The 26,230-nt window shown below is 39.3% G+C and overlaps 1 protein-coding gene across 2 annotated transcripts in view; it reads right to left on the bottom strand.

The window, feature by feature from the left end:
• LOC126175486 (cyclic GMP-AMP synthase-like receptor) overlaps nucleotides 1-26,230 on the bottom strand; it is a 367,167-nt gene that overhangs the window by 224,262 nt on the left and 116,675 nt on the right. For both annotated transcript variants that reach the window (XM_049922303.1, XM_049922304.1), the window contains exons 4-5: nucleotides 15,942-16,015; nucleotides 3,880-4,024 (exon numbers count right to left, since the gene is read on the bottom strand). In XM_049922303.1, coding sequence (XP_049778260.1) covers nucleotides 3,880-4,024; nucleotides 15,942-16,015 — 219 coding nt within the window. The remainder of the gene's footprint in view (nucleotides 1-3,879; nucleotides 4,025-15,941; nucleotides 16,016-26,230) is intronic.

Here is a 26,230-nt window from a genome sequence, read left to right as displayed (position 1 = left end):
GTAGAGTTTGGTCAGGACTGGCTCTCCCAAGGCTGTCAGTAGTTCTAATGGAATGTTGTCTACTCCGGGGGCCTTGTTTCGACTCAGGTCTTTCAGTGCTCTGTCAAACTCTTCACCCAGTATCGTATCTCCCATTTCATCTTCATCTACATCCTCTTCCATTTCCATAATACTGTCCTCAAGTACATCACCCTTGTATAGACCCTCTATATACTCCTTCCACCTCTCTGCTTTCCCTTCTTTGCTTAGAACTGGGTTTCCATCTGAGCTCTTGATATTCATACAAGTGGATCTCAGTTCTCCAAAGGTCTCTTTAATTTTCCTGTAGGCAGTATCTATCTTACCCCTAGTGAGATAAGCCTCTACATCTTTACATTTGTCCTCTAGCCATCCCTGCTTAGCCATTTTGCACTTCCTGTCAATCTCATTTTTGAGACATTTGTATTCCTTTTTGCCTGCTTCATTTACTGCATTTTTATATTTTCTCCTTTCATCAATTAAAGTCAATATTTCTTCTGTTACCCAAGGGTTTCTACTAGCCCTCTTCTTTTTACCTACTTGATCCTCTGTTGCCTTCACTACTTCATCCCTCAGAGCTACCCATTCTTCTTCTACTGTATTTATTTCCCCCATTCCTGTGAATTGTTCTCTTATGGTCTCCCTGAAACTCTGTACAACCTCTGGTTTAGTCAGTTTATCCTGATCCCATCTCCTTAAATTCCCACCTTTTTGCAGTTTCTTCAGTTTTAATCTACAGTTCATAATCAATAGATTGTGGTCAGAGTCCACATCTGCCCCTGGAAATGTCTTACAATTTAAAACCTGGTTCCTAAATCTCTGTCTTACCATTATATAATCTATCTGATACCTTCTAGTATCTCCAGGATTCTTCCATGTATACAACCTTCTTTTATGATTCTTAAACCAAGTGTAAGCTTTGATTATTAAGTATCATGTGAAAAAAGCTACACAAATATCCAGTTAGATCTTGATAAGTGTTTAAAGTGGTGCAACTTGCCTTAAACATTATGAAATAAAAAACTATGCATTTCACAAAACACTAAACATGTAGTACTACAATATTAATGAGACACAACTGGAATTAGTTAACTCATAAAAATACTTATGCATTAAAATTCACTAAATATAAAACTGATTCACCATGTAGGCCCAATCATATGTAAAGCAGGTAGCGGACCTCAGTTCATTCGCAAGATACTGGGAAGAAGCAGTCAGTCTACAGAAGTGGTTGCTTACAAAATATTGATAATACCCACCCTAGAATATTGTTCAAGTATGTAGGAACCACACCAAATAGGACTAACGGTGGGTACTCAGCATATATTAAAAAGTACAGTACAAATGGCCACAGATTTCTTTGTGATGGAAAACTTGAGCAGGCAGATAATTGATAACGGATATTAATTATCTCAAAAAAGCATACTTGCAATGTTACAAGAATCAGAATTAAGTGAGGAAGCTTCAAATATGTTGCAATGACATACATATCACTCCTGTATAGGACATAGTGTGCAGAGGCACCTTAAGCTGTTATTTTTGAAAATGTTATTGGAGATGTCAGCAATCAAAATATAACTTTTAAAAATAATTACAACAATGCATATCGCAAGTTACATTTATTGAAAGATAACCAGTTTTGATCATTACATAATTATCATTGGGGACTTACAGTCATACTGATGAACAATGGCTGTGAGGGGAGCAGGAACCGTTGAATGACCATCGTCAACTGCTATAGCAGTTTAATATTGTCATTGAGTGGATCCTGTTCCATGCACAGTCATTGTCCATCAATATGGCTGTAGATCTGAAAATGATTATGCGATGATTGAAGCCAGTCACCTATCAACAAATGTGCCTTGCAATCCAGACTGTTATAATTATTTTAAAATCTTAAACTGTCATTCTTCCCATGCTCTAAGTGCAACTGGAATGGGATGAAATTCTAATAAGTTGTAAATTGCCAAGTAACCCCTGTCATGTACTTCACAGTAGTTTTCAAAGTATTTAGATTTGTGTAAATACTATTCTAGAATACCAACATCTCAGAAACTTGCACATGCCAGGAAGGTTTCTGGCAATCCTATGCATGATACCCTTGTCAAACAGTTTCTTAATGTTAGAGACTGGTATCAGTATGATCAGTTAACATGCTGATTATTTCACAGCAAAGATGTCATGTAAGTACTGCCATATAGCAGTCAGTCAGTTTTTGTTTCAGTTGTAATATATTTAGCCAATAGGGTAGAAAACTTTTGACTCAATATGCTATCTGCAATGCAAACTGGTGAGTCACCGATCCATATTGGTTGCATATAAAGTGATCCTTTCAAGTGTATTACCTTATGTATACCAACCATTTGGCAGCATGTATGTCTTGATTGGCCATTGGGATCTACAAGAGGATGGACAAAAATATGGAAACATCAAATACACAGCACCGTACCATGCCTAACATGGTTTAGTGTGTGGATAGAACCATGCCACCTTCTCTCCAAAGACCACAAAGGTTCATGATATTAAGGTCTGGTAGCTGTGGTGACCAGGGGAGATGTGAAAGTTCAGGCTCATGCTCATAAGACTAGTCTTGGATGGTGCAAGCTGTGTGGACAGGGATCCTGTCATCTTGGGATAGAACATCACCACTCAGGAACAAACACTGTACTGTGGAATGGATCTGATCAGCTGCAATGCTCACATAAACTTCTGCAGTAATATAACCTTGCAGAGTAACCATGTACCTGTGGAATACCATGATGTGGCTGCCCAAATCATCACCAAACCCCTGCCATGTTTTCTCTTGCGACATACACTCAGCCAGAAGTTGGAGGCTATGAAACAAGACTCATCTGACCAAATGACTTTTTTATTGTTCTATAGTCCAGGTTTTATGGCTTCAACACCACATTTTTCTGTTATGGGTATCTGTGTCACTGATGACTAGTTTTGGAATTCCAGCTCACCCTACAATTCCATTCTTATGGAGCTCCCTTCCTGCCATTTTGGTGCTGATGGAGTTTATGATTGTGACATTCAGTTCTGTAGTGACTTTTGCAGCTGTCATCCTCTTAATTTTCATCGCAATCTTCTACAAAGTCCATGTATCATGATCACACAACACACACTTTTGTTCTCACTATGACTTAGTGGATGATGTTTTTCCCCTTTTACTGTATGTGGTATGAATCTCTGATATGATGCCTCTTGAGACATTTAACACTTTGGGTACAATGGTTATGGAAGCACCCACCATATAAGCACTGACAATGCACCAACATTCAAATAACTTAGCTCCTATATAATAAACTGGTGGCTACACAGAAGCCGTGCAATCTAAGGCGCTACAGTCATAGACTGTGTGCCTGGTCCCGGCAGAGGTCCGAGTCCGCCCTCGGGCATGGGTGTGTGTGTTTGTCCTTAGGATAATTTAGGTTAAGTAGTGTGTAAGCTTACGGACTGATGACCTTCGCAGTTAAGTCCCATAAGATTTCACACACATTTGAACATTTTTGAGCCACACAGAACACTACTGAGGCCATGACTGACACTTGTAACATATTGACAACATTGCATAGGAGCCACCAGAGTCAAATGCAACAGCACAACCTGCAGGTTTGGCTACCACCTGTATTACTGTTGAAACATGCATTTCTCATGGTGTTTCCATATTTTTGTCCAGACTCTTGCATCTTGATTGGTTCGCTCAATCTCCTCCTAGCTCTCAGTAGAGTCACTTTTTACAATCATGGTAATGGGAATCATACCTATATCATATTGTCACTTTTCAATCATAACAGAAAATGTATGTAAGCAACTGCACAGCACTAAAAAAAAAATCCTTCTGTAGGATTAACATACCTTATACATTTTTTCATCATTAGTATTCTCATATTCATTTATTGCTTTGTAAACAATACTTTGCATCCACTCATTCACTTTACACCTTAGCAAAAAGCCTTCAGTATCAGTCCATTTCTTCACTTGTTTTTTGACTTCTGCCTTTCTGCAAAGATAAGAAAAAATATTATATCAGTAGCTACATATAAAAAAAAATTAATAAAATAATCCACATTCTACAGAAAGCTTTCTTGTCATAGAATACACATGCATATGTCTGGACACCCATGACCCTCCCTCCCTTTTTTTTACACACTAGGAAGCATCCAGTGTGGCACAGTACACAGGTAGGGTAAAAAATCATATGCAATAAGTAGAATATTGAAAACAAATAATCACATAGTTGGGAACTCTAACAATGAATAGAAAATGTGGGTCTCTCAAGAATGAACTCATAATTTAATAAGTGTCATTGATCATTAGCATTATTATGTAAATGTATATTATTCTCAGGAAAAAAATTATTAACTTCAGAATACTGCCCCAACTCATGAGCTACGATTTTATCCAGGTTTAAGTGAATTTTTGATGTGTCTACTGAATCCTAACCTGAAGATTAATTAGTGTATGTTATGGGATGAATAAGTCATAATATATAATTCATATTTGGGGTTCAATGTCATTTATTTTTATGTTTTAACTGTGTCCCAGCCCAGCAAGAGCATCAACAGAGAAATCAAAGTTTAATATGCATATGTGATGAAACACGATGTTCGTAAAGCCCTACTATCATTTCAAAACTTCATAACTTGGAAACTATTAGAGATAGAGCATCATGGTTTGTTGTAAGGCATTTAGCAGTTCTCAACATTTTTTTCTGTTATGGAAGAATTTCACTTTGACCCACACATGTAGCTCATAGAACACTGAGGCAATATTCAATTTTTGGCCATGTGCAAGTCATCACTGCAGCATCAGCAGTTCTTATTGCTACATTGACTGGTAGGGTGTGTCTTTGTCCTGAAGATGATGGAAAGTTGCAGCTCTTCAGTCTGCAGTAACAGTAGCTGTTCATGCATGTCCAGCTAAAGATTTCCTGTTATGGTTTTCTCAGCAAAGAAAAATGAGCCTGTTACCCTGTTGTGCATTATGTCAACCAGACATTATGCTTTGGCCTATCATGGATGTGTTCATGTGTGTTGTGTCAATTTTTAGAGCTTCCTTTCGTTATATTGTAGTGATTCACATGTCCAGAAATGTGGAATGTTGCTTTATCTGAAAAAGAAAACCACACTTGCTCAGGTAGTCATTATCAGCATTTATGAAGCCAAGCATGAACAACATGTGGGCAATCATCTCACTCCAATACTTGGACCATTTGCACTTTGTATATGAAAAGATGTAACCACTTATGTAGCGCTATCAACAGTTGATCTTGCTTCCTGCAATTTGTTTGATGCATAATGAACTGACTCCTGGGCACTGTGTTGAAAAGCATCTTTCACTCTGTCAACTTGTGCTTGGGACACAGGAGGATGTCTAATTCAATGAAGGTCTTTCACACTGCCTGTCTCTTTAAAGTTTTGAATCGCCTTATAAGCTTGTATTTGCTGCTGATGCCCAACCATACTGGCATAGACAATTCCACAGTACTGTTGTCACAGACCTGTATCCTGCATAGCAGATTATAAATTGTACCTTCCCCTAGCCTGTTGCCAATTTGATACACTCCAAATGAAATCTGTAAAAAAAGGACAAAAGAAAAAAAACTGAAAGTTACTGTTTTACAATACACCACAATCCCCTATCTCACATAGTTTTCATGTTATGATTTTTTGAGATAATGGCATGACTTTATGGACATTTTGTACATATTTATGATGACATTATGAAGATGAATTAAATAAGCTTCACATAAGATAATCAAATAATGTAAAGAGTCTAGACCAGCATGTTAATCAATGGTACATTTCACAGTAATTTAGCAGCTGGTTGTTGCTCCACACCAGGTATTCAGATTGCAGAAAATATTGTTCTCCAGTCATACTAAGATTCATTTTGTAACTTCCAACATGTATTTAGTGTTTAAATTATGTATTTACAAAGGTACAATTTTGCAGTTTGCAGTGGACTGTTTACTTGCATTCTTCTAGGAGTAGTTTTTTAGAGAAACTCTTTTCTGACAAATCCATATTGTGTCTGTCTGTGGCTGTTTTTTAGTTACAGTAAATAAAATTCTTCCTCTCCCACTATCCTATATGGACAATGAATCTGTGTAGAATGGTAAGCATGACATAATGTATCTTCCTTATACCTGAACATTGGTAGCACTCCTGACACAAGACCTTCTGATGAAGGTGGAATATTGTTCGCTGGTTTTTGACAGTCACACTTCCCATACTGTTCCAGCTACTGTTACAAATTACAATGTAAAGTGATACTACAAGCACACTTACTTGTAACTATATTGAAATAACATTCAGTTGCAAGCAACTGTTCCATGTCCATTCAATAAACAATGCTTTGTTGTGCATAGTTATCAATTAGTGCAGCTAATAAGGCCATATAATTTGGTCTCTGAAAACTTTCTCACAGTTTCTTGACAAATAATTCACTCTATGGAGACTAGAAACTTGCTCATCAAAGTGGAAAGGTTGTGTGCACCTGGGTTACTTATAACAATATCACACCTACAGCTACATGGAAGGAGGGTCTGTGGAAAGGCTAGACAAACATATTGTTCCTGAAGAGAAGCAGCAGCATTTTCAGTAGTTGCAGGAGCACCAGTCTGAATGATTGACTGATCTGGCCTTGTAACATTGGCCACCATTTCCTTGCTACATTGCAAGATGATACTGCAGACATAATATTATCTAAGGACATGCAGTTCTACTGTACAGTATGTATGAATGAATTATGATGGCATCCCATCCAGAGTTAAATTAGTAGCCTATTCTGTGGTCAGAAACTACTCTGGAGGGTGATGTCAGGAGAAACAGAACTAAATTATGGAAAATCTAAGATGGAATGTACCAGTATTATGAAAAGGATAGTTGTTACTCACCATAGAGCAGATATGCTGAGTCACAGACAGGCACAAGAAAAAGACTGTTGGAAATTGAGCTTTTGGCCTAAGTCTTTTGTTGAAAATAGACAACATACACACACTCATTTAAACACAACTCACACACACATGCATCATCTCTGGCAGCTGAAGCCAGACTGTGAACAGCTATGCATGATGGGAGAGGTGACCAGGTGGTGGGGGTAAGGAAGAGGCTGGGGCAAGTAGGGGGAGAGATAGCAGGATAGAGGTGAAGGATGATAAAGTGTTGCTTATGGGAGCCTGCAGGGATGAGGGGGAGAGAGGGTAGGCAGCTAGCTGCAGTCGTGAGGTTTGATGGAGGGTGGTGGAGGAGGGGGGGGGGGGGGAGAAGTAGCAGAAAAGGAGAGAAGTAAAAAGACTTGGTGCATTGGTGGAATAAACAACTGTGTAGTGCTGTAATGGGAACAGGGAAGGGCTAGACGGATAAGAACAATGACTAAGGAATGTTGAGGCCAGGAGGGTTACAGCTGTGAAACAGTCACTGAAATGAAGGTATGCTCAGCAGCAGGGTGGTCCAGCTGTTTCTAGCCACAATTTGTCGGTGGTCATTCATGTGGACAGACAGCTTGTTGGTAGAATACAGCAGAGAAGTTGCAGCTTAGCCTGTAGATCACATGACTGGTTTTACAGGTAGCCCTACCTTTGATGGGATACGTGATGTTTGTGAGTGGACTCGAATAGATAGTAGTGGGAGGATGTAGGGGACAGGTCTTGCATCTAGGTCTATTACAGGGATATGAGCCATGATGCAAAGTGTTGGGATGGAATAAGATATTGAGTAGGTTTGCTCCCACAAGCAGCACTTTACTGTCCCCCACTCCTACCCTGCTATCCCTCCCCCTCCCCGTCCTAGCCTGCTCCTTACCTCCACCAGCAGCCTCTCACATCACAGGCTGCTGCTTGCAGTCCGGCTTCATCTGCCAGATACTGTGGTCATGTGTGTGTGAGTTGTGTGTGCATGAGTGTATGTGTATGCTGTCCATCTTCAACAAATGCCTTGTTGGCCATAAGCTCACTTTGCAAGTCTTTTTGTTGTGCCTATCTGCAACTCAGCATATCTGCTATACGGTGAGTAGCAACTATCCTTTTCATAACATGGAGAAACAAAACTGATGTTCTACAGGTCACAGCCTGGAATGTTAAATCCCTTAATGCACTAGGCAGTTTACAGAAATTAAAAAGAGAGATGGATAGGTTGAAGTTAGACATAGTGGGAATTAGCAAAGTGAAGTGAGTACTTAGTTACCAACATAAAATCAAATGTGGGTAATGCAGGAGTAGGACTAATAATAAATAAGAAAAAAGGAATGATCTACTATTAACAGCAAGGTGAATGCATAACCACAGTCAAGATAGACACAAGGCCAACACCCACCACAGTAGCAAAACTTTATATGCTTATTATCTCTGAAGATGATAAAGATATTGAAAGAAGATATGAGATAAAAGAAATTAATCAGGTATGGTACTTAATGGAAACAAAAATTGAATTATGTTGAGGGACTTAAATTCAGCAGTTGGAAAAGGAAGAGAGGTGAAGCTAGTATGAGAACATGAACTGGGGAAAAGGAATGAAGAAGAAAGTTGCCAGGTTGAATTTTGCACATATTATAATTTAATGTTGCTAATATTTGGTATACAGAACACAAAAGAAGGATATATAGGTAGAAGACATCTACAGATACTGGGAGGTTTCAGATAGATTACATAATGGTGAGACAGAGATTTCAAACCAAAACTTTAAACTGTAAAATATTTCAAGTATCAGATGTGGAATTTGATCAAATTTTACTGGTTGTTAGCTGCTAATTAAAACTGAAAAAAATAGAGAGATGTGAGAAATTAACATGGTGGAAACTGGATAAGTTGAAAGAACCAGAACTTGTTGAAATTTTCAGGGAGCATTAGGCAGCTATCGACTGAAACACAGGAAAGTAAAACAATAGAAGATGACTGGGTAACTTTGAGAGATGGTATAGTAAAGCCAGCACAGAAACAACTAGACAAAGAGGTGTGATGCTGTAGGTATCCTTGGATAACACAAGAGAGATTAAATATGACTGGGAAAAAGAGAAAATATAAAAATACAGAAAGTGAAGTAGACAAAAGGGAATATGGTTATCTAAAAAATAAGACTGTCAGGATGTGCAAAATGGCAAATCAGAAATGTCTAGAGGAGAAATGCGAAGCTGTATGAGCATGCACAGCTATTAGAAAAATATATACCACCTGTAGGAAAATTAGAGAAGCCATTACGGGAAAAAAAAACAGGTATATGAATATTGTGCTGTTACATACAGCTCCAGAGGAATTATGTGTGTTCCTACATATCCTTACTAATGAACGAGATTCATGAATGAAAACCCTAAAACAATTAATCATAGAAGAGAGCACAATCATGGTGTGGATTTGTTGTATCAATTTCATGTGCAGAACATGGCAAGGGATGATGCTGTCTTCAAGATAGGGCAGCAACTGCAGCAACTTTCCAAGAGGGAGTACCTATGAGGACATGGATACAGAAGCTTCTAGCATTGCTAGCCTACTTTGGAGAATTTCAAAATCCTCAGAGATTATATACAACTCTGAAGAGAGTTATAATGTTTACTCAAGAAAATGAAGTTTTAATGAAATGTCATTCAGACTAATTCATTCTTTGGATAGTCTTGTATGCAGAATTTTTAGCAGGACATTCTGATTTAATAGAAGTTTGATGTTATCTAGTTGATGTCATTTAACTGGACAATATGGAAAGTATATATATGGAAGATGTTCATACATTATTTAAGAAATGCAGAATCTGCAGTATTACATTTTCTTACAGCAATAATCAAGTAAAGAAAAGGCACAGTCCTTCATCAATGCATTCAAGGCAATGGCCAAGACAATAAGAGGTAAAGAAGAACAATATGAAATCTACATTTAATAAATCACATTCAACCTAATTTGAAGCCTACATTTGTGGTGCCCTAGGGGAGAGTTAGTTTTTGCTGGAAGTACTACAGGAAAGTGAATAGTGGTAAATTTGATTATTAAATAGAATTATCTGACATGAACAAATCAGTTTTTGAAAAATGTTCATAATGTGTTACCCACATGTTGGTCAACAAGGAAAAAGTGTCATTTACAAAGCAGCTGAGTTTTGTGAGTCAATATCAGAATCTGAGTGCAGGTTCCTGACAGAACTTTGGCCTAAGGATACACAACAAACCATATAGACAGATTTCTGGGAAGGGGAAACATACAACCCTCAGATGGGTAGGCTCAAGGCCTTTTGTCAACAGCAAGTTAATAAAATTGTCATGACAATAAACAGCACACTAAAATGATTATATTGCATCTTGAGAATAAGTTGCCTAACCAGCACAGCAAATGATGGTTTCAGCATGTAGGATCACTATTTGAGTGATATTAATTTTCTGGGAAGAGTTCAAAGAATTTACACCATTGAGGAGCCAAGTAACTATTGTAGATTTAACAGGCTGGATGATAGGGGTCAATCTTGAGTAAAGTGAATGGTAATGAATAACACCAATAATAGACAGAGGGTGCAAAACAGGCAGGACAACAATCTCAGTAGAAGGCAGTCACAGAATAAAGATAGGAAAGTTGGGCCCTCAAATAGAAGTAAGGAGCCTTAAGAGAGTAGGTCTGCAAATAGGGATTAGGTTCTGCTGGTGCTTGGGCAGGAGCATGCAAGACTGGAGAGAGCGTAATAAGAAAATGGAAACTGGGAAGACCATGTGATGGTGGTGGGGATGGGTGGGGTAGGGGTGGGGGGAAGGGTGATAGGTGGGTAGGATACAAATTAGAAAGGGTGTAGAAATCAATCAAAGAGTTCTGTTAGTGCCAAAAGGGAAGGAGAAAGTAGGGTTATTAAAAATAAAAATAACCAGGTAGTATGTAAAATAAGGGAAAAGTCAACCACTATCTGTAGCAGATCAAGGCATGGAGCAGAGAAACATATAACAGAAAACAGCATTCACTCTAGCTTTCAAGCATTAGCTCTTTTTCTAGTACAAAAAATGTAATAGAAAAAAAGGATTCACTTCAGCTCTCAAGCATTAGATACTTTTCTAGCAATGGTTCACACATTCACATGCACAACCATAGTCTATGTGTTTTTTTGTTTGAATGTGTGTACAATTGCTAGAAAAAGTACTACTACTTGAAAGCTAGAGTGAATGCTGTTTTTATGTTTGTTGGACAGATTGGGAAATCTGTGCACAGTACATAAAAGTGCAGAAGAAGCTAAGCCAAAGGCAGTCAACTGTGGTAGGAGGTGGCAGATTAGTAGTGAGTCATTAGAGGAAGAACACTCCTCAGTGGATGAAGTAAAAGAGTACCTCCTGATCATTCAAGCTGAAATAGTAAGTATTCTCATGAAAGCATTTTCTGATAGGTCAGGGTTGGTGAAATAGTGTAAATGTAATTTAGAGGTAAAGGAACATATTCCCCCACCTTTCTTTAAAAAAATAAAAATAAATAAATAAATAAAAAAAAACTCCATTTCATACCTGGTTCGGGCCAGGAGGAAGCATGTAAAGAAATCCAAATAATGGCAGACTGGGGTGAGTGGGATAGGTGTGAGGGTCACTGAGTGATGTCAAAGAATGTATAACTCTTTGGTAGTTGTGGAGAAGAAAGAGTGAAGTGTGTGAATAGTTACTAATGCACACAGACTGAATGAAATTATGGCACAGCAGAATGATCAGGCAATATGGAGGAGATGCTACTGAAGTTCCATGGTAACAAATACTTAATATTATTTGGCATTACTTGGAGGTACTGGAATATAAATCTTGCAGAAGAGTCAAGAAAATACACTTCTTTCCTCCATAAAGGAAAATTCCAGATGGTCCCCTTTAGGTTAGGTGTGGTAGTATGTGTTTTTGTTTGGATAATGGATGAAGTGCTGGATAGGACTTTGTTGAGTAGGATAGATATTTATGTGGATGATATTTCAATTTCAAGCCCAAGCTGGGAAGAGCATTGTAATATTTAAATGATGTACTATCTTCTTATCTGCTTTGGATGGGGGGGGGGGGGGGGGGAGTGGGTTGAAGGTAAAGTTACTAAAGTCACAATTTGTCAAGAAGGAAGGGGGTAATGCCTTATTGTCAAAAGTTCAATCATATGGGGCATCAATTGAAATTTGTGACTGGACTGAGGACTTTTTGGTAGGGAGGACACAGCATGTTATCTAGGATGAATAGTAATTGTCAGATGTACAAGTAACTTCAGGTATGCCCCAGGGAAATGTTTTGAGACCCTTGCTGTTCATGTTTTATATTAATGACCTTGTGGACAATATTATTAATAGCCTCAAATTTTTGCAGATAATGAACTTATCTATAATGAAGTACTGTGTGAAAGAAGCTGCATAAATATTGTCAGATCTCGATAAGATTTAAAAATGGCACAAAGACTGGCAATATGGTTTAAACATTCAGGTATGTAAAATTGTGTGCTTCACAAAATGAAAAAAAAAAACATAGTATAGAATGACTATAACATCAATGAGTCACGTTTGGAATTGGCAGACTCATACAAGTACCTGGGTGTAACACTTTGTAAGGATATGAAATGGAATGATCACATAGGTTCACTCAGTTGCTAGTATAACATGTGGTAGACTTCGGTTTATTGGTACAATACTGGAGAAGTGCAATCAATCTACAAAGAAGATTGCTTACAAATCACTTGTGTGACCTGTTCTAGAATATTGCTCCCTCATCTTTAATTTACATTCAAACTCTTCACCAGAAAAAGGCATTTTATTTCAACACAGAACCAGTCTTAAGTCTTTTTATTGTTTGTCAATTTTTGTATAGCTCTCACTTTCTCCATGATCATTTCCTTCTGGTCACCCAAGGCTGCTGTGTGGGACCTGTACCACATTGGACTAACAGGGGATATTTAACATATACAGAGAGGGGTTGCATGAATGGTCACAGGTTTGTTTGACTTTTTGGAATGCTACAATGATGCCCAAGAAACTGAAATGGCAAACTCTTGAAGATAGAGGTAAACTAACTTGAGAAAGTCTACTAACAAAGTTTCAAGGACCATGATAACTTTAGGAATATACTACAACTCTGTATGTACCACTCACATAGGGATCATAAGGACAAAACTAGAATAATTGCAGCAGTACAGAGACATTCAGGCAATCATTCTTCCCACTCTCCATGTGTGAATGAAATGGGAAGAAACCCTAATAACTGGTACAATGGGATGTACTCTCTGTCATGCACTTTGCTGTGGTTTGCAGATTATGGATGCAGAGGTAGATGGAGTGGCATATCCTGAGAAGCTGGAGGCTATAGAAGAATTTATGGCACCCATAAACAGAAAGAAATTGAAAGCAATGTTGGGCTTGTTTGGTTTTTAACACAAATTTGTGAGTTGGCACTTGTACAGTGGTCTGAGTCTAATGCACCTACTAAAGAGGAATGTCAGTTGAGAGTGGACTGAGTGATGTAAACAAGTGCTTAGAAGTCTGAAAGGCAAACTGCTCCATGGCAAAACACTATACCAACCTGATTTTCACATCTTATTTTGTTTCACTACTGATGAATGTATGTATGGGCTGGGGTGGAAGTGTTAAAGAACGTACCCACACTATGTGAGCCATTTGAATACTCCCTTCCAACACTAGTTTCTCTGAAATATGTAGGTGAGAACTGTGTCTTCAGCATATACTGTGCTCTTGCTATTCTCCTGGCCTAAACCTCTGCTAAACTGCTTCCCACAGCCTCCCTCTTTTTCCCTTTCCTCTTCCGTTCCCACCACTCCTCCCCTATACAGATCTTGTATTGCTTTTCACTCCCACTCACACCCCCCTCACCCCCCCCCCCCTCATGGGCATTCTCACTCCCTCATTCATCTCCCCCTCTCCCTCCCCTTCTCTGTCACCCTCCTTTTCCACTACTCTCCCTTTCTTTTGCCCCCTTCCTCTTTCTATCTCTTATATGCTCTACCCTCTGAACTGCTTTTCTCTTGTTGTGAAGTTTCTGACTCATCTGTCTACAGGCCTGCCCAAAAGTCCTGCTAACTCCTCCGTGTCTCATGGATCCACCCACCAAACACTTCCATCTAGCCAGGCAACAGCCATCAATAAACAGTAATCAACAGTCAGTCTTGCTGCAGCCAAAAATGTGAGTTTTTGGGTGTCAGTACTATGATGTGTGTGAATGTGAATGAGTATACTTTTGCTAGAGAAAGTGCAAGGGCCCAAAAGCTAGGTAAACACTGCATAGTATTGACTGTTTCTATGCAACACATGTCAGTCAACCATAGGTGAGTAATTGCTTTTCTTTCTTATGTAAAAGTTAACTTCTAATTTTGATACAGTCAGTTCAAAAGAAAAATCTAGTTAAACAATAATTTTCTCAGAAATTTCCAAGTCTTATGTTCACAGAACTGTCTGAAATTCATGAACTATTCAATAGTGTACAATATCAAATATGACAAGTTGTAAGAAACATATGAGACAGCAAGCTCTGAATTTCTCTCAGCTCTTCATTTGGATGTTAAAACAGTACTCTTAGAACTTTAGAGAGGTGTCGTCAGGCTATGATACAAACTTAGTTAATTGCTATAATCTCTTTATGTTAACTAATGTACATATTTCCTGCTTTATTTCTCAACACAATTGTGATCCCCACTTCCTTCTCATTGCTGTAGATTCAATCATTTTGAAGTTAGCCTAACTTCTCCAATGGTAATAAAAGGAAAAAATATAAATGTCTCAAAGCAAAAATTTCATTTGGTTGTTAATATACCATGTAAAATATTAAGAGCTGTTTCTCATGATGGAAGTATTTAATGTGGTATATGCATTTTTCTCTAAATTAACTAATTTATATCATAGCTAAACAACACTATAAGAGTAAACTGTAACTCCACAATCAGAGGATCACATGATGCTGACCAGCAGCTGTGTCATCCTGTGCCATGATATGGAGGGACGTGGGGTCAGCACATTGTGCTCCCAACCACTCTTGACTTTCCAAATCTTGGAGCTGCTACTTTTCATTGAAGTAGATTCTCTGTTGGGACCACAAGGCTGTGTGGACCAAGTTCCAGTCCTACCACCAAGGAAAAGTTTCTGAGAGTACTGGGAACTAACACAAGTCCTCCATAGGGCAGTCAGCCACACTGACCATTATTTCTTAAAACTTTATTTATTGATTTCAGTCTGTTTGGTTCTTGTCTTTCTTCTGCAGAGAGAGTGGTTCTGTGTATATGTCACTTGATGTCTCTCAAAGTCTATCACTGAAAACTGTATTTGATTTTTTACTGCTGAGGGTGGGCAGCCAGCTGACCGAATGAGCTGAGTTATTGTGTTGGCAAAGTTATCTCAAATGGGTTTGAATACAGTCCTGCTGAAGAGTAGTTGAGTATTTTCTGACTGAGCTACCAAACCTATTAACCATTTCACTATGGAGCTGGACTACACTATGAGAGTAGTAGTAAAAATACATTAAAAACACAAAACTACAAAAGTAGAAGTAAAAGAATTCATATGTTATTGACAGTTATCAACAAGTTTTGCAACTAACATGTTACTCTTAAATTTTGTAAATGGTAATATATTTCAGACTGGACCAATGTTTCAGTAAGGATATGATTCTGCATTTCACAGTTGTGGTTCTACGTGAACTTTATACTTAATGAACCATCTTCAACATTGTAAAACATATAATAAAATATTTAAATGACAAAACATCACCAAGTAGGCCGGTCTGTAATGATCTATGGCACCAGATTGTTTAAATTACAGTATTCTTCTAGAGAAATGAAAATTTTATGGAAAAGAAGATATAAATGACCACTATTGTGTAAAATAAACAACCTAAGAATTGTAAAATATTAGTCAATGACGAAAAAGAAACAAATTTGTGCTTACTGAAAGTAATAACTTTATGTGAATTACATGCACACTGTTTGATAAAACTTAATTTTACTTTACCGTGGATCAGAAATTGGTGACATGTTTTCAAGCAATTTTAGCCGACAGAAACCAGGTTGTTCACTCTCAGAAACCTGCAAATTTCACAAACAGAGTAACATAAACATGTATTATTCTTGTATTGAAATATGGGAGTTAAACACTGATAATGGAATTCAGGAATCACAAAAATTTAAAAAAGCTGAATCAACTTTCAAACAAATGTGAGGAATAATTTACATTGTTCAAGGAACAACAAAAAATCTATCCTTGAAATCTCTATGATAATATAATTTGACACACTCTTCTCTCTGTATTTATACTACATCATCATCACTAGTGTTCTTCCAAAAGGCAGGTTTTCACGTGGTAGGTCTCCAGGCTGTCTGGTCTTCTGCCATCCTCTTCAGGTCCACATAATTTCCTCTTCCCTTTATGTCATCTACCATCTTGTATCTCCTTCTTCCTCTCAGTCTACTCCCACAAACCAGTCCTTCCAAACATCTGCTAGCAAGCACTCCCTTATCAATGAATGTCATAACCAGGTCTTTTTCCTTTCTTTTATAACCTTCAGCAGACATCTTCTCTCACCAACCCTTCGAATACTCTTTCATTACTCACTCTTTCCAACCAGCTTATCCTCTTCATTCTCCTCCACATCCACATCTCAAATGCTTCTAACCGTTTTTATTCCTCTCATCTTAGCATCCACGTTTCTGCCCCATATAGCGCCGCACTCCAGACAAAACATTTGCCAAGCCTTTTCCTTAGCCCTTTATCTAATTTTCCACATAACAGTGTCCTCTTTCTGTTGAATGCCTCCTTCACTATGGCAATTCGAGTTTTCACCTCCTGGTGACATCTCAAGTCTTCAGTTATTGTACTTCCAAGATATTTAAATGCACTTTCTTGGCTCATGGTAGTTTGCCCAATTTAAATATTGGACAGTCTGGATCTTGTACTGATGAGCATACTCTTTGGTTTTGCTGTGTTTATTTGCATCCCATATTCCACACAAGCTTCATTCAGATCCTTCAGCGCATTATTCACTGTTTGCTCAATTTCTGCAAGTAATACCATGCCACCAGCAAATATTGTACATTCTATTCTCTTTCCACCAGTACATATTCCTCTTTTCCTATCTAAGCCTTTCACAATAATCTCTTCAAGGTATGTGTTAAACAACAGTTGGGAAAGGCAACAACCGTGTCTAACACCTTGTCCAATGCTGCTTCCTTCTGACATTTCATTTCCAATCCTTATCCTCACTTTCTGGTGTAAATATATATCATGTATCAGTCATCTCTCTTTACAAGCTACTCCCTTCCTCTTCAAAACATTCATCAGCTTGTTCCACTGAACTCTGTAAAAAGCCTTTTCTAAATCTATAAAAACAGCAAAGATTTCTCTACCTTTTTCCATATATCTTTCCCCTATAGTTCTTAACAGGACAAGCATCTCTTGTTCCTTTTCCTCTTCTAAATCCAAACTGCTCCTCTGCAATCCCTCTATCCAGCTTGCCATATAGCCTTCTATTCAACACTCTCAGCAATACTTTAGCTGCATGAGAAATTAGACTTTTGGTCCTATGCTCTTCACATTTTTTGGTGTTTCTCTTTTTCTTTATTGGCATCACAGCTGTTGCAAGGAACTCCTCAGGCCATACCCTTTTGTCATATATCTCATTACAGAGGTAGATTATTTCTTTTCTTGCATTGTTTCCCGGACTCTTCAACAGTTCTGCTGGCAAATCATCAATTCTACATGCCTTCCTGTTCTTCATCTCCTTCAGCACCTTTTCTACTTCTGCTTCCAAGATGGCGAATCCCTTTCCATCTTCTGGCACATATTGCTCCTTTTCAACCATAATTTTGATTTGTATTTCATCCACCTTATACAGACATTCAACATATTCTTGCCATCTGTTCAAAATCTCCTGTGGTTGTTCTGCTAGAGTATCATCTGCTCTTTCTATTTCCATGTTATCCTCTTTCTTTTATGTTCAAAAACTATCTCACTAGCCAGTCTACATATCATTTCATGCTTTTCCTTTTTCTCCATTTTCTCTATTTCATTGCATTTCTGTTTCATCCATTTTCCCCTCGTTTCTTCAGTTTGTCTTCTTAATTCACTATCCAGTTTCCTGTACCTCTTTTTGCCTTCTTCAGTTTCTACATTTTTCTACTTTCTCCACTCTTCCATCTTTTTCAACTTTTTATATTTCATATATTTTTCAACATTTTATATTACAATGTTGATAAAGACTACACATGAAAGAAAAAGGGCAGAAATGATAGCTTTAATTACAAAAAAGCTGCCATATGGAAAATAGAGCACAGTTTTGTAGATAAAACTTTCACTTTTCATTATTTGTGGAAAATAGCTTGCAAATAAATATCAGCACTGAAGATCAGGTCTATGTGAACACAAACATAGGTCCTACTTAATGAACACTAAAGAGGAACTTCTGGCTCCTAAGAATAAAGATGACATAATATGTCATTTCTCAACCTTTCATGAATTTCATTCATGTAATAAGATAAAGTTGTATTAGTTAATGAGAAAAGTTACAGATATGCGCATGTGATTTTGGAGTAGGGTGAATGGGAAATAGCCTTCTATCAAGTCATAAGTCAGAAATTTATTATATATGTCCCATAAAGTTGTACCTTAGATCCCTTGTATTTTCCTATGTACAGGGCTTAAGCAACCAGAAAGAGGAACTCCTTAAGGAGTGACATACTTTGCATCGAAGAGACACATCAGGGCTTTCAAGACAGGTGCCCCAAAGTACTTGGCATGGCACTTGTCAGAGAATGACTTCATAGTCAGTATGGCAGTGCCATTTTTGCAAAATCCAGCTTAGATATTAATTCTACTTGAATTACTGCAAAGAACAATATTGAAATCATAACAGTTGAGCTGCATGGTGCCACAGTAACATCAGATTATAAGACTCCCACAGAAGCCATCATTTTTCAAGAAACACCTAATTTCCATAGCCAGCCAGCTATGTGTGTAATAGGTGACTTTAACAGTCATAGTAAGCTGCCACCATCTTTCAATTGTGCATGATGGAAGTGTGGATACAATGCTGACCTCATATTTGCCAGTGATACCATCACACAGCTGTGCAAAAGACAGTATGCTCACCAATCCCTAAATCTCAACATAGACCAATCATGTGTCAGATCTTGGCTGCAATACTTCCACAGTCTGTTCCATTTTGGCACTGGTATAACTTTAAAAAAGCAAACTGGAACAAGTTTACGACTCTTCTTGATCAAGAGGTAACACCCATCGGCCCATACCCTGAGCAATACAATTGTTTCATAAGAGCTGTGAACAAATGTTCTAGAATGTCTATCCCTCATGGATGGCGAACTAAATACGTGCAAGGACTGTCCCCTGAGATAGCATCAGATCTCAATCGCTACTACACAGCATTTGAGCAAGACGTTTTTGGTGAAGAAACACTATCTTGTGGATTGCAATTACTTGAATCAGTATCAGCCACCAAGTTGGATCAGTGGATCAAGCTTATGGAGGAAACTGACTTCAGCAAGAACAGCCAGACAGCCTGGAAACTTCTCAGGTGCCTTAATAATGACCCTGCTAGCATGACCCTCCATGCAAACATAACAGCCAATGATATTGCCCATCAACTGTTATTAAATGGGAAATTGGATAACTGAAACATCAAACCAAAGTCTAACAACATGCATACTTCTGTTCCCGACCTGTCTAGGCCTTTCTGCTCAGAAGAGCTGCAGAGGGTGATTATTAAGTGTAAAATAGGAAAGGCTGGTGGGCTGGATGATCTTAGGAATGGGCAAATAAAATTTTTTGGTCCTGCAACACTAAAATGGAGTGTAGATCTTTTTAACAACTGCTTATGCTCTGGTAGGATCCCCAAAGGTTGGTGGAAAGCTCATGTCATCGCTATCCTTAAACCCAGTAAAGAGAACAATGCTCCTAACAGCTACCATCCCATATCTCTTCTTTGCCATTTGTATAAAATCTTGGAGAGAATGATTCTAAACTGCTTGACAGAATTGACTCTGTGCTCATACCTGAACGGGCTGGCTTTAGATTGGGTAAAAGCTGCACATCACAGATCCTTAGTCTCACCCAGTACATCGAAGACGTTTCTGAATCACATATGGTAACTGGTGTGGCCTTTGTTGACCTGTCTGCTGTGTATGACACCATGAACCATAAATAACTCCTGAAAAATTTTTATGACATCACTAATGACTCTACTTTAACCACCTTAACAGCCAACTTCCTTAGCAACAGGAGATTTTTCATGGAATTTCATTGTCAACCTACTGTATTACACATCTAGGTACACCATCAATGGGAGATGAAAGATATTCTTTTCCTTTATTCTTTAGTTTCTCTCTTGCCTTGTAGATTACCCCATCTAGTAGGGGGTCTGCTTTTTTGGGATTTGTCAAATTTCATTTTTATTATAATCTTTCTAGACAGTGCCCTTCCTGATGACAAATTTTCAATGTAACAAAAAGTAGGAAAGTTGTGTGTGCCATCTGTCTGTGAATCATATAAACTGTGTTCTGTGTATTACCATATTTTAACTGGCTCTGAGCACTATGGGACTTAACATCTGAGGTCATCAGTCCCATATTTTAACTGTTTGCTCATTTTATTCGTTGAGCTGGGATTTGGGGGCCAGTCTGGCATTTGCCTTAATAAGCATGGTAAATGTCTAAGAACCACTCCAGTTGGTCAGTGTATCAGCTCATGGTTGTTAATTTACCATATGGATTCAGTCCAGATCTAGCCCACCTGCTTTCTTGAAATCTAGTACTCTTGTGTGTCATGCTCTACAAGCAGGCTACAGGAGGAAAGCTGCATGTTCCTAATAATTAAGAGAACTTCCTTCAATGTTGTACACACTAGAGAAAGTGATTTCTCAGATTTTGTACACCTTGGAAGGAAGAATTTTGCTGGTGGAGAATGACCAACTCAAAGAATATTAGCTATACCAGAAAAGTGTTGATTAAACACAACACAAATTTGTTTTGTGTCTATTAATGGTTGATCATTGCACTGGTGAAACTCTGGGGTTTTATGTTTCACACCAATTGTAATTTTTTTCTGAAAAAAAAAATCTCACACCACTTTATATTTGTTATTTTAATCATTTATGTAGGCTTTATATGTTAGTGTTCCATTGGAGATTACTTTACAAAGAACCTGTGGGTACAGTTTACAATAGCTGTGGAGTGATCATCTGTAGCTTCACTTTGCTCATAGGTCTAACATGATAATCTTATTCCTTTTACAAACCAGCCATTTTATGTTTTCATGTCCCATCATTCTACCTTGACTCATTTTACATGGAAGGCAATATTGAAATGATGACAGATATTTAAACATGTTAATACTGTTGAGGGCACTGGATACTCGCAGCCCTCGTAGATGCAACCATGGGATGTCAGTAGCTGGGTGTTGTTGGACAGATGTGCTGCAGTGCCAGAGAAACAGTCCACAATATTCAGTGCTCTTCATTACCGCATCTTATCACAACCCAGTACAGGACTGAGGAAACTTGATTGAGGCACTCCACTGTCTCAGGAGTTGTTGACAGACAGGATTGCTGACAGAGTGCAGCATCGGCCTGCTGCAGCGTTTGTAATGCAAGCTTATTTGCCAGTGGTGCTTCTCAGTCCTAAATAGTCACTGCAAGGCCCTAATTCTGTGGTGACATGCTCCTCACCCCACCTCCCTACATTGCCAGAAGGAAGCAGGCTTGTGATGTAGTGGACAGTGACCCATTGCTCCCGTGTTGATGGTCGATGAGTTATTACCCTGGGCTGGCATTGGCCCACAATAGAAGCAGCTACATGACCCAACAGCTTCAGGGCAGGCTGCTCCGGCATAGATGCAAACTCAATCAATATCTCATACAGTGGCCAGGAAACACAGCCCCTGTGATAATAGAGTTGTGTTGGTGACATAAGTGATTTTAGTACAAATGGCTGGGGTATATACACTCTTCTGAGCTGCACATGTTCAGCCTGTGCTATGCCTTTTGGCACTTATATTCAACACTTCGGCAGCCTCGATGTGGAAAGTCTTCTGACATCTTGATGCTCGAGTAATGCTATGTTAACATTAAAACTAGCTAACATTTGTACAGTTTAAAGTAACAAGCTCTGTGATGACTGGCCCTGTTGGCTCTCTTCCACTTTCAGTTTGGTGCTAGTCTTTCCACTATTTTTTTCTTATGCACTGCTTATCCTAAGCTCTGACAATTCTTTTCTCACCTCCTCTGGCTCATCTGCACTTCTGCTTAACCTAAATTTATAGTTTCCTCCATTGCCTCCAAGGTTCTGGAAATCCAAACCACTGTCATCTGAACAGTAGCTGTCCAATGTCCCATGTTCCCCTTCTTGTGAATGAAAACAAAGAGTATGCACAGCAAACAAATTAAGTGTTGCTGTGGCACCTGGCTCCACAATAGTAAATGTGGTTCCAATGTGATATTGGTCAGTGTCTCCACAAAGATTCTATCCTCTTGCTTGTTAAAGAGTTTATCTATGGAATAAATTAACTCAAGTCCCAAAGTCTGATTTAGGATAGTCAAATTCACATCTGGTAGCACTTCTATAGGCTCCTCTGGCCAATATAACTGAAACTGAGAAATTCTCAGTTGATTTATTTCTGAGATTGTGACAGGTAGTCAGAAAACATGTCCCACTACTTCACATGATGTCCCATTTATCAATAGTCTGCTACCATTCAGGTCTACCCTTCTTGTTGTCATAAGCTTCCCTTGCTTGTAGCAACTGGCTGTAGCTATTACTTTATCATAGGTGGAGTACAATCAATGTATCTCAACTTGCTGGATGTACAACTCAGGCCTGATTTTTTCTTATGTACACGCTCTCCTCCTTCCTGCCTCAACAATAATTTCACTGTGCATAAGTTCTGGCCTACCCTGACTGACCTGTTAGGACACACTATGAGACTCTCCTATAGCATGTCTGCAACTCTGCTTTCTTCATTTTGGCATGCCTTCTTTTATTCTCCAAAAATAACAACAACTGCTGCACATTTACTGGGACAAACTTCTTCAGCATTCCTCACTTGACTGGATATGTATGTACTGCTTAATATTGATGACATGCCTGCTTTCCTGCTACTGGAAAGATGATCAAGATGTATATCCATGCTCCAGCCATTCTCATTTCTACTGTTGCTATGTTGAGACAGAAAACAACAACATGCTTCCATCACTAGGTTTCACAACCCAATTTAATTCAGGTGGTAATTCTTTCTGTACTTTCCATAATCCCTCCAGGTACTGATCTGCTGACAAGTCCACTCCCAATTGCCCTCATAATGCATGCTGCATGGCTTCCCATAATTCTGATGTCACTCCTCAAACATGTTACACACTGATTTCCAGTGACTGAAACTACTTTGTCATTATCTTTTCCTTATCCAACACTCTCCACTCTGGTTTGCAACACTTTTAAATACTGATTTACTGAGTCTTCACAGCTCTCTCAAACTTCATTATTTCCCCAGTCAGCTTCACTAGTAACTGAGTATTATTCAATACATCTTTCTCTATAATCATGATTGGTATTGTGTGCCACTCACTTGCCATTTTGTTCCGTTTAAGCCATTGTCTCATAGCCTCCACCATACAATTCACCACCCAATATCTTCCTCATTACATGTTCTGAACACAGTTTGCTTCTACATTTGCATCTACATCCACACAATTACTCTGCAGTTCACAATTAAGTACCTGCCAGAGTGTTCTTTGAATCACTTTTGAGCTGCTTCAGTACCATTCCATTCTTGAATGACATGTAAAAAAATGAGCACTTAAATCTATTTGTGTGAGCTCTGATTTCTAATACACTCCTGGAAATGGAAAAAAGAACACATTGACACCGGTGTGTCAGACCCACCATACTTGCTCCGGACACTGCGAGAGGGCTGTACAAGCAATGATCACACGCACGGCACAGCGGACACACCAGGAACCGCGGTGTTGGCCGTCAAATGGCGCTAGCTGCGCAGCACTTGTGCACCGCCGCCGTCAGTGTCAGCCAGTTTGCCGTGGCATACGGAGCTCCATCGCAGTCTTTAACACTGGTAGCATGCCGCGACAGCGTGGACGTGAACCGTATGTGCAGTTGACGGACTTTGAACAAGGGCGTATAGTGGGCATGCGGGAGGCCGGGTGGACGTACCGCCGAATTGCTCAACACGTGGGGCGTGAGGTCTCCACAGTACATCGATGTTGTCGCCAGTGGTCGGCGGAAGGTGCACGTGCCCGTCGACCTGGGACCAGACCGCGGCGACGCACGGATGCACGCCAAGACCGTAGGATCCTACGCAGTGCCGTAGGGGACCGCACCACCAATTAGGGACACTGTTGCTCCTGGGGTATCGGCGAGGACCATTCGCAACTGTCTCCATGAAGCTGGGCTACGGTCCCGCACACCGTTAGGCCGTCTTCCGCTCACGCCCCAACATCATGCAGCCCACCTCTAGTGGTGTCGCCACAGGCGTGAATGGAGGGACGAATGGAGACGTGTCGTCTTCAGCGATGAGAGTCGCTTCTGCCTTGGTGCCAATGATGGTCATATGCATGTTTGGCGCCGTGCAGGTGAGCGCCACAATCAGGACTGCATACGACCGAGGCACACAGGGCCAACACCCGGCATCATGGTATGGGGAGCGATCTCCTACACTGGCCGTACACCACTGGTGATCGTTGAGGGGACACTGAATAGTGCACGGTACATCCAAACCGTCATCGAACCCATCGCTCTACCATTCCTAGACCGGCAAGGGAACTTGCTGTTCCAGCAGGACAATGCACGTCCGCATGTATCCCGTGCCACCCAACGTGCTCTAGAAGGTGTAAGTCAACTACCCTGGCCAGCAAGATCTCCGGATCTGTCCCCCATTGAGCATGTTTGGGACTGGATGAAGCGTCGTCTCACACGGTCTGCACGTCCAGCACGAACGCTGGTCCAACTGAGGCGCCAGGTGGAAATGGCATGGCAAGCCGTTCCACAGGACTACATCCAGCATCTCTACGATCGTCTCCATGGGAGAATAGCAGCCTGCATTGCTGCGAAAGGTGGATATACACTGTACTAGTGCCGACATTGTGCATGCTCTGTTGCCTGTGTCTATGTGCCTGTGGTTCTGTCAGTGTGATCATGTGATGTATCTGACCCCAGGAATGTGTCAATAAAGTTTCCCCTTCCTGGGACAATGAATTCACGGTGTTCTTATTTCAATTTCCAGGAGTGTATTTTATTATTATGATCATTTCTCCCTGTGTAGGTTGGTACTAAAAAAATATTTTCACAATCAGAGGAGAAAGTTGGTAATTGAAATATCATGAAAAGATCCTGTCACAAAGGAAAATGCCTTTGCTTTAATGATTACCACTCCAAATCATATATCATGTCCATTGCAGTCTCTCCCCTCTTACACGATAATACAAAACGAGCTCTTTTATTGAATTTTTTCAGTGTCTTCCATCAGTCCCATGTGATGAGGATCCCATACTACACAGCAGTACTCCTGAAAAGGGCAGACAAGCATGGTCTAAACAGTCTCTTTAGCAAACCTGTTGCACTTTCTAGGTGTTCTATCAATAAATTGAAGTCTTTGGTTTGCTTTCTCCAAAACATTATCTATGTGATCATTCCAATTTAAGTTATTTGTAATTGTAATCCCTAGATATTTAGTTGAGTTTACAGAATTTAGATTTGTGTGATTTATCATGTAACTGAAATTTTGCAGATTTCTTTTAGTACTCATGTGGACGACTTCACACTTTTCATTATTTAGAGTCAACTGCTGCTTTTTGCACCATATAGATAACTTGTCTAAATCATTTTGCAATTGGGTTTGATAATCTGATGACTTTACAAGAAGGTAAATGACAGCATCATCTGCAAAAATCCAAAAGGGCTTCTCAGACTGTCTCTTATATATTTTATGTAGATCAGGGACAGTAGAAGGCCTATAATACTTTCTTGGGGAATGCCAGATATTACATCTGATTTACTTGATGACTTTTTGTAAGTTGTTTTGAACTGTGACATTTCTGACAGGAACTCTCGAATCCAGTCACACATCTGAGGTGATATTCCGTAGACATTTGATCAGAAGTCATGTGTGAGAAACGGTGTCAAAGACGATCTGGAAATTTAAAAATATGAAATCAATTTGACATCCCCTGTCAATAGCACTGATTACTTTGTGAGAATAAACAGCTAGTTGTGTTTCACAAGAACAAT

The sequence above is a fragment of the Schistocerca cancellata genome, chromosome 3 (assembly GCF_023864275.1).
Source record: "Schistocerca cancellata isolate TAMUIC-IGC-003103 chromosome 3, iqSchCanc2.1, whole genome shotgun sequence".
In the NCBI taxonomy this organism is placed as follows: Eukaryota; Metazoa; Arthropoda; class Insecta; order Orthoptera; family Acrididae; genus Schistocerca; species Schistocerca cancellata.
The sequence above is the reverse complement of the archived record's forward strand: the minus strand, read 5'-3'. Positions and strand labels throughout refer to the sequence as shown.